The following is a 13,069-nucleotide window of genomic DNA, read 5'->3' as shown; positions in this document are numbered from 1 at the left end:
TGGAGTGTTGTTCAGGAAGGATTTGGAAAGGCTTCTGGGAGGAAGAACCTCACCTCATCCCCTCCTGTACAAGCACAGAGTCAAGAATGAGGACTACAGTATGTGTGAGGATGGGGCAGGAGTCTATTTTCATGTTCAGGTTATGTTTTTGGTTTGTTTTCCTAGGAGGACGTCCATCTCTGGAAACTGGAAGGCAAACACGGGTTCTGCGATGCTAGAACAGATTGCAATGACAGAGAGGTAAGGAAGAGGGTTTCAAGACAGTATTAGCTATTCTTGGGTTAGAAGGGAGGAATTGTATTTCAGACTTTGGTTAATTGAGAGAACTGGTAAGTGAGGTCTCCTGGGAGGCTGGATAAAGGAGTTTAAAAGACCGAGTGTTTCCTTAAAAAATACTAAGGACACAAAGGCAAACTGTCCTATTTTGAAGAACAGACTGAAAGTACAGCTAGAAACCAGCATTGCTAAATCATTAGATCTTTGGTGAATGTAGCCACAGGAAACAAGACCAGCATGCTGAGGTCAAGCACACCAGCACAAACATGTAGGGATAAAATCAGAAAGGTCAAAGCAGAAAACAAGAAGTAACGAGAAGTTATTCTAAGTACGTTACTAATGAGAGACAGACTCAGAAAAGTGTTTTTCTTCTGCTTAACAGAGGAAAAAACTGTCAGCTGAAGTGCTGAAAGCACTTTTTTGCTGTAGTCTCCCAAAAGTGGACACTGTTTTAGCTGAGGTCTTCTCACTGCTGAACAGAGCAGAAGGAATTCCCTCATGCATCTTACAGATATTTGCAGATGGTACTTACTTCCATATCTTCAGATCACTGTCATATTTGCTAACACTGCAAATCCATGACACTGTGGACTCATAATGTGCTTTGTTGTAACTCCCAACCCTATTCTGCAGAACTGCCATCAAGTCACTTGTTCTCATCACTTATTCTCCATCCTATTTAAGTAGATTATTCATAAATTTATAGACTCCATAGATGACATGTAGGCACTCATCTCTCGTGAATCTAAGATTTTTTTCAGATTACACCTCCAATTTGTCAGGATCATGGTTAATTCTAACTCTGTCCAGGCTTGGGCACTGCATTTGAAGAAAAATAGCAAGGAGCTGGAGAGAGTCCAAAGAAAAATAAAAGGAACATTCAGAGAAAACATAATCAACTGATGAGAAAAACATGCAACAATTGCTTATGTGGCTTTCCACCTTTTTCAGTTAGAAGAGCATTGATATTTTTCCAGTAGAGGTGTAGACTCATGCATAATGAATCCATGCCTGCAGTACAGAGGTTCACTTTCATTCATTAGCTGTTACACAGCTGGAAGAAGTTGCCTACAAGCTGAACACCATTTTGTCTTAAAGTTGAAGAAGCTGAAAAAGCACAATCTCTTTAAATATATGAAAGGCTGCTAATAGGCATTTCTCACTAATATTATTAGTACAATACTGTAAGAAATAATGGGCTTAAATTATAGCAGAAAAGGTTCCTTTGAAAATTTCCTATATTTTCTAACAGTAAGGATGGCATACCACAAAAATTTCCTAGAGATGGGAAATCTCTGTACTCTTTCAGAGCAGACTAAAGAAATGTCTCCTCTTTGGGGTGTGAGACTTGTGCAGGTGATCATCTGAGGTTCCTTCTGCACCTTTAGTTCTGTGAAAGAGGGAAGCCAAGCCAAGCCCCAGATCAGATGCTGAAGGTGACTTGGTGAGACCCTAATAGTACTGTGGGAGCTGGACATTATAATGCATCCTGGTTGTTTATAACACAGCTGAAGCTAGAGAGAAGGGTAGACATTACCTAATCCAGTGTTGTAAGACTAAAACCCAGATTCCTGCCAACCTGCCACACTGCATTTTGAAGGTTCATTTTATAGATGTAGTACCACAATTTACTACTCTAGCCTTATCCAGCCATAAATGCAAAAAATCTCATTGAAATCTGTGAGTCATCAGTGCATGCAACAAGGCAGGAGTGTGCTGAAATGCTGTGATGAGTAAGAGCAACCTGAAGTACTTACTGTAGTGAACAGTAATCCAATGGATCTACATGCTAAGGTAACATAAAAATGGCAGTAAATCCTCTGAAAATGCAACCCCTGGTGCATGTGCATAAATACACTCTTCTTCCTCACAGCACTACTATTACACCTCAGCAGCCCTGATGCTTCCCAGTGCTCACCTATGGCCAGCAAACATTAAAGACATACAGCTATCAGGGTCTCTGGCATGAGAAACAATTCCCTAAACCTGGCTGCTGAATCTGGGCACCTAGAGATGTCCCTCAGGAACAGAGGTGGTTCTCACAATAGTGCCCCTGGATGTGGGGACACAGCATTGCCTCCTGCCTGGCTCACAGGGTCCATAGTTCTCCTACTCCTTATGCTGCTGACTCCTCCTCAGACACTGTCTTCCTTGAAGATCTGGAGTGAACATACTTGGTCTCCTCATTAGGGATCAAAGAGCACCGGTAGTCATATAAGTCATAATCTTGCTTCTTCCCAGAGACATTGTGTTCACACAAATTGATCATTATATTGTCAAGCTATGGGGACTCTGGCTGGCTTCAAGGACGTAAACTTGTTCTTTGGCCAGAACAGTTCTTTCCCCAGTCCCTGTAGGGTCTGCAAAATGTCAGTGTTTTCATGAGACTGTGGCCTTCCCTCCCCTCTCTGCATCTTGTCATAGTCCTACTTACAGATCTGCTGTTCTGAGATGATTATTTTTATTTAAATGGCCAGGACTGCAGCACAGCTGCACAGGAAATAAAACCAAGCTGCCTCATTCCCTCCTCATTTCCACAGTGGGGGGATGCAGTCCCCCTGTAATACGCCTCTTGTCATTCTCTCTTCTCTTCTGACACCAGGATAGCTAAGGGGGCACCAGCTCACTTTCCCATCCTGTGATGGCTAAAGAAAAGGACTGCAGCCTTTAACTGTCCCTCTAACAAAAGAGTGCCTGGTCCATGTGATGAGACCACCTGAGTAGGAGCAACACCCAGGGGATAGAAGAGAGACAGGAGACTGTAAAAAGATAAAATTGAAAGTAAATTGCAAAATGCAGGAGCCACTGAGTTAGAGATGAGGGAGGGGATGGCTATTAGCTAAATTCAACACTCACTTTCCAATCCTATTCCAGTCCCAATGTGCAGGACATCTTATCAGGAGAAAGCTGCCTGCATAATGGAGGGCTTTCAGGCAAAGCCAATACAAATGCTGAGGGACCAACACTACTGGGAGATTAAATGAGCTAAATATTTATAGCTTGGCTGAATGACAGCCAACCGGAGATCTGATGTAAATACTAAGGAGGGAAAGAAACATTTTAAGGTGGCTTTGAGGGCAGGATTGAATCAATCTGAAATGAAGGGAAACTTTAGGCAAGATTTTTTTCTTTGCTCCATCTCCTGCACAAGAGAGGGAGGCAATGACCCAGCAAAGTATATGAAGGATGCCTTGTAATGAGGGCTCCCATATCTCTTTGTGTTGCTATGGGCGGTGTCTATGGGTGGGTGTCTATATTTGGTGGACTACCCAATGACAGGCCATGCTTTTGTGCTTTCTGCAGGTACAGACTCTGGGCAGACGCCTGTGCAGAAATGTTTGGAGGTCTTGACATCTGTGCTGTCAAAGCTGTCCACAGCAAAGACGGAAAAGACTATATCATTGAGGTGAGAGTATGAGGAACCTGAGTGCAAGTCTGCTTTGGGAAGTGTGTCTGCAAACATGCTCCATTGGAGCTCACAAGTACCAACGTGCTTTACTTACCCCTACACTGCCCTGCAGTCTCTGCTCCTCCGTGCCAGCCTGTATCCTCAAGCCATGGCCCACTGATATGTAAGGAACTGATTCAGAGTTCCAGGCAAACTGGCAGATACGGAGCAAGGTGTCAGGGTTGAAGTGCCTTCATTTCTCAGTGAAGACTGTGAAAGGAAATGGAGAGCCACAGAGTGCTTGGCCATGCCAGCTTTCCAGCCTGATAAATCCCCAAAGAGCAGAATCTTATCTGCATGGGTGCAGATGTGAAGCTGCCTTCTTATCAAGCACATAACAGCCTGTGAGTGTTGCTGGCAGCATCCAAACTTTGGTGCATCTCAGTGCACCACTACCCAAGTTCCATCCTTCCCAGCTAAGCACTCACAAAGCCTGTACCTCTCTTGTAACTGCTGGTAGGGGTCAACAGCATCATCAACAAACACTCTCATATTCAACCCAACCTGAATATAAGCACTAGATGATGTTATAATAGTGGGCATGTTAACCTCCCCCTGTTACCTAGACAGAGGTCCAGCAGGTGATTTAGTCCATTAAAAATCTAAGTTTCTCTCTAAATGAACCTTTTCTTCAATCACTTTAAAGGAAACCTACTAATAAAAATCCTAGCTGCATCTAATTTGAAAGAGGAAAATAAATGGTGTAGCAAAAATTCCATAAGCAACGGGAGCAACCTGATTTAAAAAAAAAAAAAAAAGGTGTACTTTCTAAAATCTTTTGCCCAGATAGCATCCACTACAATAACAGGCCATTAAGACAAAGCACCACAGAGTAACTACGGGTAGTGCGTATTGTAAAATTTTGTGTTCAGAGCTGGACAGACTTCAATTCTGAGAGTTGAAGTTCAATGTGCTCCTTACCAGGCCAGGAGGCAGACATGGAAGTGGGGTAAATAGCACACTCAGGTTGTCTTAACAGGGTAGAGATCGAAGAGCTGGCCAGAAAATCAAAGTGGAAACTGAAGAGATGCTCTGGGGGAGAGAAAATCTGGCAAGTAAGCAAGTGCCTCTGTCACTATGTGACCGAAGGAGGCACAGCATCTGACCTGCTGTAAACTCCACCAACACAGAACAGCTGAGGAAGATGAGCAGAGCCAGCCTATGGCTTCATGCAGGGGTGCTGACACACTGGAAAGCTATGTGTGGGAGAGCAGTCCCGCCCGCTGAGGATTGGGATGCTGATGAGAACCACATGAGCTCTCCAGTGACTGCGCATTCCTGCATTATGTATCTGCTCTCCCCAGGGAGGGGAGCAGTGACCTGTCAAAGGCCATGTGATATAAGCGTGTTGCCAGCAACTGAATGCTGCCGAGCCTCTGTCTGAATTGATGGGGCTGGGGCTGATGGGTCTGCTCCTGTATGCAATTCATCAGCACCTAGAGGAGCATCCCCCAGAGCAGTCTGTCTCCCTGCTGTGCTCTTTTAAACCTCTATGCCTGTGTAGCTGGGAAAGGAAGAGCAAGAAAGTAGTCTCACTAGAGACAACTGTAAGGACATTTGGACTGTGTCCATACATGGTCAGATGTGAGATGTGGTTTTCATATCCCCGCATTTATTCTTGCACATAAGCCTATGTACGTGCACACATGGCTAATTCTGAGCTTAAAGATTATATGTCTCCATCTGGGTATGCCTCTGGGTTTTCACATCTGCCACCGTGTGTGACTGACTGGGTGAAAGGCACATCCATGCACTAACAGCCATCATCAGCTTGCACACGGAGAAATGCACGCTAATACTTCTCTCTTTGAGACCAAGGTAAACAGTAATGGAGCTAATATGACACAAATCAGAAGAAACACAATAGTTTCAGATGGGTCATACTGAATTATCTCAGTGGAGAATCTGATTGAGTGGGCCTGATGTATCAACATCCAAGAGGCATTCAGATGCCAGGCTGATGGACATTGTTGGGAAAGGAGCAGAATAGTGCAACATAAAGAGCAGAGCAAAGCCAAACGGGCACCTTTTCTACTTTATGCAGATCTGAGGGAGATGTTGACAAGTAATTAATTGCCTCCAGCCAACTTCCTGGAGTACTTTTCTTGGTCTGAAACTGAGCCCTTGTTTCGCTTTGTTCTTTTGACACTGGGAGAAAAAAGTTATTTGACAGTGTGACGGCTGTATTTCATTGGTAAGAAGGAACAGTGTGCTGTGACATTTTACAAGAAAGCACATCTAAATGGGCTGAACAAATAAGGAATTTGCACAATACAATCACTGGCAGTAATTAATTTTCATAGTGCAACGTAATTCTTCGGGAAAGATTCGCAGAGGTAGCGATGGGCAGTTCTATGAACAGAGATTTATCACAGTGGTTTGTTGCAAACAGAATCAGATTAAGACAGATGAGCTATCAACATAGCACAGAAGTAATCTTGAAGTCATGGTATTTGCTCTCTCTTAAATTTCACCTTCTTCTTTTTTTCCCATGGCAAACAGAGAATCTGTTACGTTACTGGCCTTCAAAACATTAGCACACTTAAGTACCATTTTCATGTCTCATATTGAAACAGATTATGGATTTATCAGTAAATGCCGGTAATTCTTTTTTTCTCTGCTTTAAAGTACTTTGTCACTTTGAGGGAATATTCAACATAAGTAGTCAGCACTTGATCAGAAGGCCAGATCATCAAAACAGTGCAAATTCTGTACCAGAGTTAGCAGTTAGATTCTCAAAAGAGCTCAGCAATATGTATGGTTTAATAATCTCCCTATTTTTTGGGTAATCTAATCTATTTCCACATCTCTGCTATGCTGGAAAATATGAAGCAAATAGAGGGCAAGTGAAATGGTCCATGTGATTTATTCTTCTTCCTGGAAGAATAAGCTAAGCCTTACCCACCATACAGCTAAACTGTGTTACTAGACATGGTCCTTGCTGCCCTGTAAGGAGCCCTGCCCACCCCTCCAGCACTGCCTATCGTTTCTTTTGATATGTCTAATCATCAGTTTCCTTCCTTCCTTCCCTAGAAATCACCTAACACTCCACTCTTGCACATCGGAGAGTGGAATAACAAGCCCAGCCTTCAGGCTTCAGCATCAGAGAGGCACATTGGGAGAATCACAATGGTGTTTTTCTGAGTCTCTTCTCTGACTAGCCACTTCCCATCACCCCTCATACACCTTATCAGGCAACAGCAGCTGCATCAGGAGCAGCCACAGACCTTGGGCAGCTGCAAGGACGGGTCCATATGTGCCAACATCTTCTTGTCTTGCCCAGCTGCTCTGTGATTGCCCAGGAAGAGATGAGTGCAGTCTATCTGTGATTCATGTATTCCTCTCAGCCTTTGATTTCAGTATTAGCTTTTGTACCTGCACAGTTCCAGACCAATTCCCCCTTTCCAGAGGACAGGCAAGGTGACATCTCGTGATTTTTTTCAGTTCAGTGGCAACCAGCTGTGTCATTTTGCCCAAAGAAAACACTGCCATTTTCAAAGGCCTTCCCTTGTGCATTTGACTGTTCAATCCTCTATTTTCTGTCTCCCACATCTCACATTCCCCTGCCAGACACTACACAGCAGGACAGCAGAGAGCATCATACCTGGTGCACCTTCACTGGTTCGGGTGAGACCAGTTCATTCCCCCTGGTGCGTTGGTTTATAAAGCACCATCTTGCCTTCCTCTCCAGACAATTTAGCCACAGAAAAAGGGGAAAGCAGTCCTTAAGGTGGGAAAATCAGCTCTGAGGGCCTCAACACAGTAAAGAAATGGACCTGTTGGAGTAGATCCAGAGGAGGGCCATGAAGATGATCTGAGGGCTGGAGCATCTCTCCAGGCTGAGAGAGTTGGGGTTGTTTAGCCTGGAGAAGAGAAGGAACTGGGGAGATCTTACAGCACCTTGCAGTACATAAAAGGGGCCCATAAGAGAGACAAGGACAAACTTTTGAGCAGGGCCTGTTGCAATAGGACAAATGGTAATGATTTTAAACTAAAAGAGACTACATCTAGATTGAATACAAGGAATATATCTTTTTACAACGTGGGCGGTGAAGCACTGGCACAGGTTGCTCAGAGGGGTGGTGGATGCCCCATCCCTAGAAACATTCAAGGTCCGGCTGGATGGGGCTCAGAGTAATCTGATCTATTTGAAGATGTCTCTGCTCATTGCAGGGCTATTGGACTAGATGGCCTTTAAAGCTTTCTTCCAGCCCAAACCATTCTATGACTCCATGAGATGCGGGGTTTGGGGTGTTTTGAGCAGAGCCGTGTCTCAGTGAGTCCCACGGCGGTGGGAGCAGGGAGCTCGGCTCTCCTGACTCTTCGCAGGGTAACGGCATCATCTAGTGGCCACACGGGTCCCTCGCATGGCACGCTGCAGGGAGATGGGAGACCTCTCTTCTCGCTCGGGAACAGGGATTGCCAAATTTTCCTTTAAGACAGGATTGGACAGGAGGGAAAACTGCGCAGCAGCCTGCTGGAGGGCCCCCCGGAGCCCTTGGCTAGTGAGACTCAGGCCATTCCCTGACACTGCTAGGAAACTGCACATTACCCACCTGATTTCTCAACAGAAAAACAGCTAAGTGAATATTGGAAGGAAAAGCCACAGTGTGTATTTAGCTGAACACTGCCATATAATTTTCTAACCTCCTTCTTTCACCCCGTGGGCCAAGTAGGTCATGGATATAAACACTGACCCACTCTTCATGTGTACCCCAGTTAAAAATTCCTAGGTCGCTTCTCCAATGTTCAAAAAAGACACATATAGAAATTAATCAAAACTATTATTCTGCAAGAAAAGAGCAGAATACAAACTCAGTGAACTAACCTCACTGATTTCCTCTTCTTTAAAACTAAAAAAATGAGGGAGCAAAACTTTCTGTTTCCCTCCAAGAGTGGACTCTTGCAGCTTTGCTAGGGTGGAGTCCATTTCTGTGGACTGTTATCTGAGTGTGAGTCAGTGCTTTCCTTAAGCAATGCATCCTTTAACTCTGCATTTTCAGGGGTTTTAATGTTTGCTTTAAAAATAAAAGCAAAATAAAATAAACTCTTCCAACCCTGATATTTTGGTACTATTATATTTACTCCAGCTGAACCTTAACTTCATCACAGTACAGTTCTTCCTGTGGGATTTAGCTAATGCTTGCAAAGCACTTGATTTATGATGAACTGCTGAAAATTATGTTCAGGGCTGCAATACAGCTGAGGGTCTGCTCTGCTTTCATTATTATTGTTGTCAGGCCATTTCTTACCTCAAAGACCCTTTGACAGTTTTCCTTCCCCCATCCCCACAGTCTTGCTTCCCACTTTCCCCAGCACAGTTGTAGAACTTGCTTGGTAAGCAGTTGTATTGCAGCAATATCAAGAGAACAAGCAGAGAAAAAGTTTACTTTCCTGCACTGGGTGTGTTTTGGTGACATCCTATTCATTACACATCTGTGGTGTTTATTTCCCCTCTCAGGGTGCAGTGCTTTGTGTTGATTAACCCCAAATGTTTCCTGGTTTCCTCCAGTCCCTGTTGCTCTCATCTCCCCAGGCTTCAGCACATGTTGGTTCCCTTCTCCTGTGGCCCTTTCAGCTGCAATGTCACCCCCAAACACTGTGGGAAAATACCAGAGAGACCTCATCCATCAGAGACATCTCCCCAGGACATGTGAAGGGAAAAGTTTGTATTTAGTTGATTTAGAAAGCCTCCAGCCATCAGAAGTCTTGGCTTGGCTTCCAAGTTGTAAAGGGAAGGAAGATGGAGAGCTGGGGGAAGTACATGCCATTTTCAAAAAACCCTAAGTGAAATTCCATGCCTGGAGAAGTCAAGCATGTTTCAGCATGAGGAGAGGGGTGACTATAGGTGTTGGCAAGGATGTGGAGACACAAAACAGGTTAATGTGAGAGGTGAGTTGAAACAGGCATCTGCCAGCAGGAAACCTCCTCACTAACTGTTGTTTTTGTCTTCTGTGGCAGGTGATGGACAGCTCAATGCCCCTGATTGGGGAGCACGTAGAAGAAGACAGACAGCTTATAGCTGATCTGGTTGTTTCCAAAATGACTCAGCTTGTCATCTCTGCTGGATCTACACCGTCACCGCTGAGGCCTTGGGTATGAGTGAATAGAGACCTTGTGGCCAAGTTATTTCTCGAACTTTTTTTTCTCTCTCTCTCTCCTCGCTGAGGGTGTCAGGCAATCAGACATCTCAGAGAGTTGAACAATCCCATATGGGAGTGTATTGGACAGACTGACTCCTGCTCTTCCACAGAAGTCTCTCATACACTCTTTGAAGTGGGTGCCCCTAAGGAACACAACTCTCTCCCTTACTCTCCTTCCATATAAGTGTGACATCACATCAGTAGCATGTCCATACATAGAGACATTTGGACTTGCTAAATTCATGGCTTCATATTGAGATCAGACATTTTTAGAGGTTCTTCTAACGCTCAACTTCATTTCCATCTAACACCATCCCTGAGGATAGGTTTCATTCCAGTTTTTGCACCCCTGATAAAAATCTGTGCTTTCAAGAATAGAAAGTGAGGATCTCCACCAAGACTTGTTCTACTACTTACTGCAGACTTTCTTCAGGAGGAGGCTTGACTAAGGCTGAATTCTTATAAGACCCTGTCACTTTTGCATTTAAACTGACCCCTTAGTGCTTCTCGTGTGCACACATATTGAGTTTCAAATGCATCTAATTTTAGTGCTGCATTTCCCAGTGGCAGTTCCACGCAAATGAAACACGCCAGAACGTAACCTGTGTATCCAGGTGTATGTGCAACGCCTCTTTCAGTATCTAGCAGGGGGACAAGCATGAAGGTTTGAGGACAACAAATCTGTACAATAGAAAAGACAAGAGAGTAAAAAGGTTGAGGGACAAAACTGACTGCAACTGGTACAATTTTCATTTCCACTTGAGACAAAAAAAAATAGGAGAAAGCACTTTATGGCACTCTGCCTTTGTCAGATGACAGTTCACTCCTGCTAAACCAGGTCCCCACGTGAAGGGTATTCAAGGTGACTCCAGGTTTTAGCTAGAGTGAAGGAGTAGACCTTTAATAGACATTAAAAATGCTTTGAGGCAGGGAAAGTGATACAGAGGGGATAGCATTTACTCTGGCCAAAGAGGAATCGAGAACTGCCATCTGAAATAGCCAAGATATAGAGTGTATGAACTAAGAGTATAGGGAAACCAAGAGAAACTGAGAACACTGACAGATACATCTGTTTTCTATGTCCTTAATATACTGGTACAGTATTGGATTGGATTACAACAAACCTAAAATAGGGCCAAGATAAGAACAAAACAAATGGTCTTGGAGAGATAGGATGTCAAATAGAAGGGTCAAATAAGAAAAGTGTTTTCATTGGGAATGCAACCTAAAAATATCTGTATATATAATCAAGAAAATCAAACCCACAAGCATGTTAACTAGAGTGTTTTGCTATAGAGGAAGAGCTTGGTGCCACAAACATTGCAGAAACTGCACACAACGGAATAATTAACATAATGTTATAACAGTTAGAAATGTGCAGAGAGAAATAATTAAATATGAGGCCAGTGAGATGCAGAACTAGAGATACAGGTGAAAACTTCCACAGAATGAAGATAAATAGCAATTTTGAAAATAAGGACAGCAGTACTGAATACATAGAAATATGAATTCTTGGACATCCTATGGGTATGAATAGAATACCTATACAATTTGACCTCTCTATACTAGTCTCTGGCTCAAGAAAACCTGAAAAATTATGAAATAGAGTGCACGGCTTTGACAGAGATGGAAGAAGGAACAAGTCATAACAATGTGAGACTACAGCTATCAAGAAGCAAGTCAAATAGCACAGTGGGACAGCAATCCAGAGGAAGGAAAGAAAACTTTGACTTCGCCTTAAGAAACACCCAAGTACAAATTCAGAAAGTTAATATGTACCCTTAGGTTTGATGTCCAAGGGACAGATGCAATATCAGAAAGAGTATGACACAAGCAGTTAGAAAAGAAAATTAATCAACTCCCTAGCATTAAAACTGTATGGATGCTATTTGAGAGACCATTGTTTTCCATCATACGTATATACATTTCTGATCTGCTCCTGATCCAAGAATGGAGGAAATAAACTTGAAGAGATAAGTGACAAAGAGGACATTCAAGACAAACAGGGGGGAAAATAATCTTTCAAATTTGGAAATTTGACATTTAAGAAGACCTTTATGCAGCACCATACAAGTAATAAAAGGAAATATAAAAAGGATAGAAATTGATTTTGAAGAGCAGATAGAGGGAAGAATGAAACAAGAGTTCAACAGAAAATGGAAACCTATCAAAGAATTGATGGGCTCTGTGGATCATCCAAAGTTAAGGGAGAAAAGAAAGGCATCAGGGACAGTGTTGTGACTCTAGTAAATTTAAATGCTGAAAGCAGGGAACTTCTTTACCTAGTTATAGCTTTTCCTGATGAGAATGACAGGGGAGAGAACAAAAACAGTTATTAAATCAGTGATGACTAATATTTTTAAAAATTCTTAAGCCCCCAGCCCCAGATGGCTATGTCCAATGAACTGAAGTTAGGAAGTGACTAAGCTGCCAAAAAAAACTATGCAATATCATTAGAAACAATTAGTGCTCCAGAGGATTGGTGTCCAACAAATACAAAATATGTGTTTTAAAAGTTGTAAGAGTAATTTAGAAAAATTTAGACAAGTCATAGACCTCATGAATTATCTCAAATGATAGTTTAAAGAAGAATACAGAAGACTAATAAACCAACAGAACCACAGCTTAATACCTACACATATCTACATTAGTTTTACAAAGAAAAAATGTCCCATTAATTTCCTTTTGATTCTTTTCCTCTCAGTTCTTTGAAAATTCTTTCATAAAGTTGTAGATAATAAGCAATCAGTCAAAATAATGTAGCTAGTCAAAAAAAAGCCTTGGGCAAGGTAATAGACAAGAGCTATTAAAAAAAGAAAGCAGAGGGGGGTAAAAGGCAAAGTTTTATTGTGAAGCGGAAGCTGACCTCAAGTACGGGAGATTTTAATTCTTGCAAACAGTCAGCAGAGGGGATTCTTCAGGGATACTAAGCCTGACCATGTTGATAAATGGGTTGGTTGAGTTCACAACAAATTTGTTTTCATGCCTACAACTTGAAACCTGGTTTCATGTTACAGCTACGGTTGTTCCCTTGCCTCTCTGATCCACCACCAGCCTTTCCCCTCATGGTTTCTTTTCCAAAGGCAGAAGACCTTGTGCTGGTTCTCACCCCTTCACCACTGAGCTTCAAAAGCCTGTTTTGCCTTCATCTCTGAGATGCCTTGACTGGCTGTAGGGAAAGGCTGTAGAGGTGAATGTGAGA

The 13,069-nt window shown here is 42.9% G+C and overlaps 1 protein-coding gene across 3 annotated transcripts in view; it reads left to right on the top strand.

Annotated features, from left to right (window-relative positions):
• The window catches only part of SYN3 (synapsin III), a 205,898-nt gene that overhangs the window by 182,096 nt on the left and 10,733 nt on the right, over positions 1-13,069 (top strand). For all 3 annotated transcript variants that reach the window (XM_064654915.1, XM_064654913.1, XM_064654914.1), the window contains 3 exons: positions 166-240; positions 3,580-3,682; positions 9,686-9,820. In XM_064654915.1, the coding sequence (XP_064510985.1) occupies positions 166-240; positions 3,580-3,682; positions 9,686-9,820 (313 nt within the window). The remainder of the gene's footprint in view (positions 1-165; positions 241-3,579; positions 3,683-9,685; positions 9,821-13,069) is intronic.

This window comes from Pseudopipra pipra, chromosome 5 (genome assembly GCF_036250125.1).
Source record: "Pseudopipra pipra isolate bDixPip1 chromosome 5, bDixPip1.hap1, whole genome shotgun sequence".
NCBI classification, from domain to species: domain Eukaryota; kingdom Metazoa; phylum Chordata; class Aves; order Passeriformes; family Pipridae; genus Pseudopipra; species Pseudopipra pipra.
The sequence above is the reverse complement of the archived record's forward strand: the minus strand, read 5'-3'. Positions and strand labels throughout refer to the sequence as shown.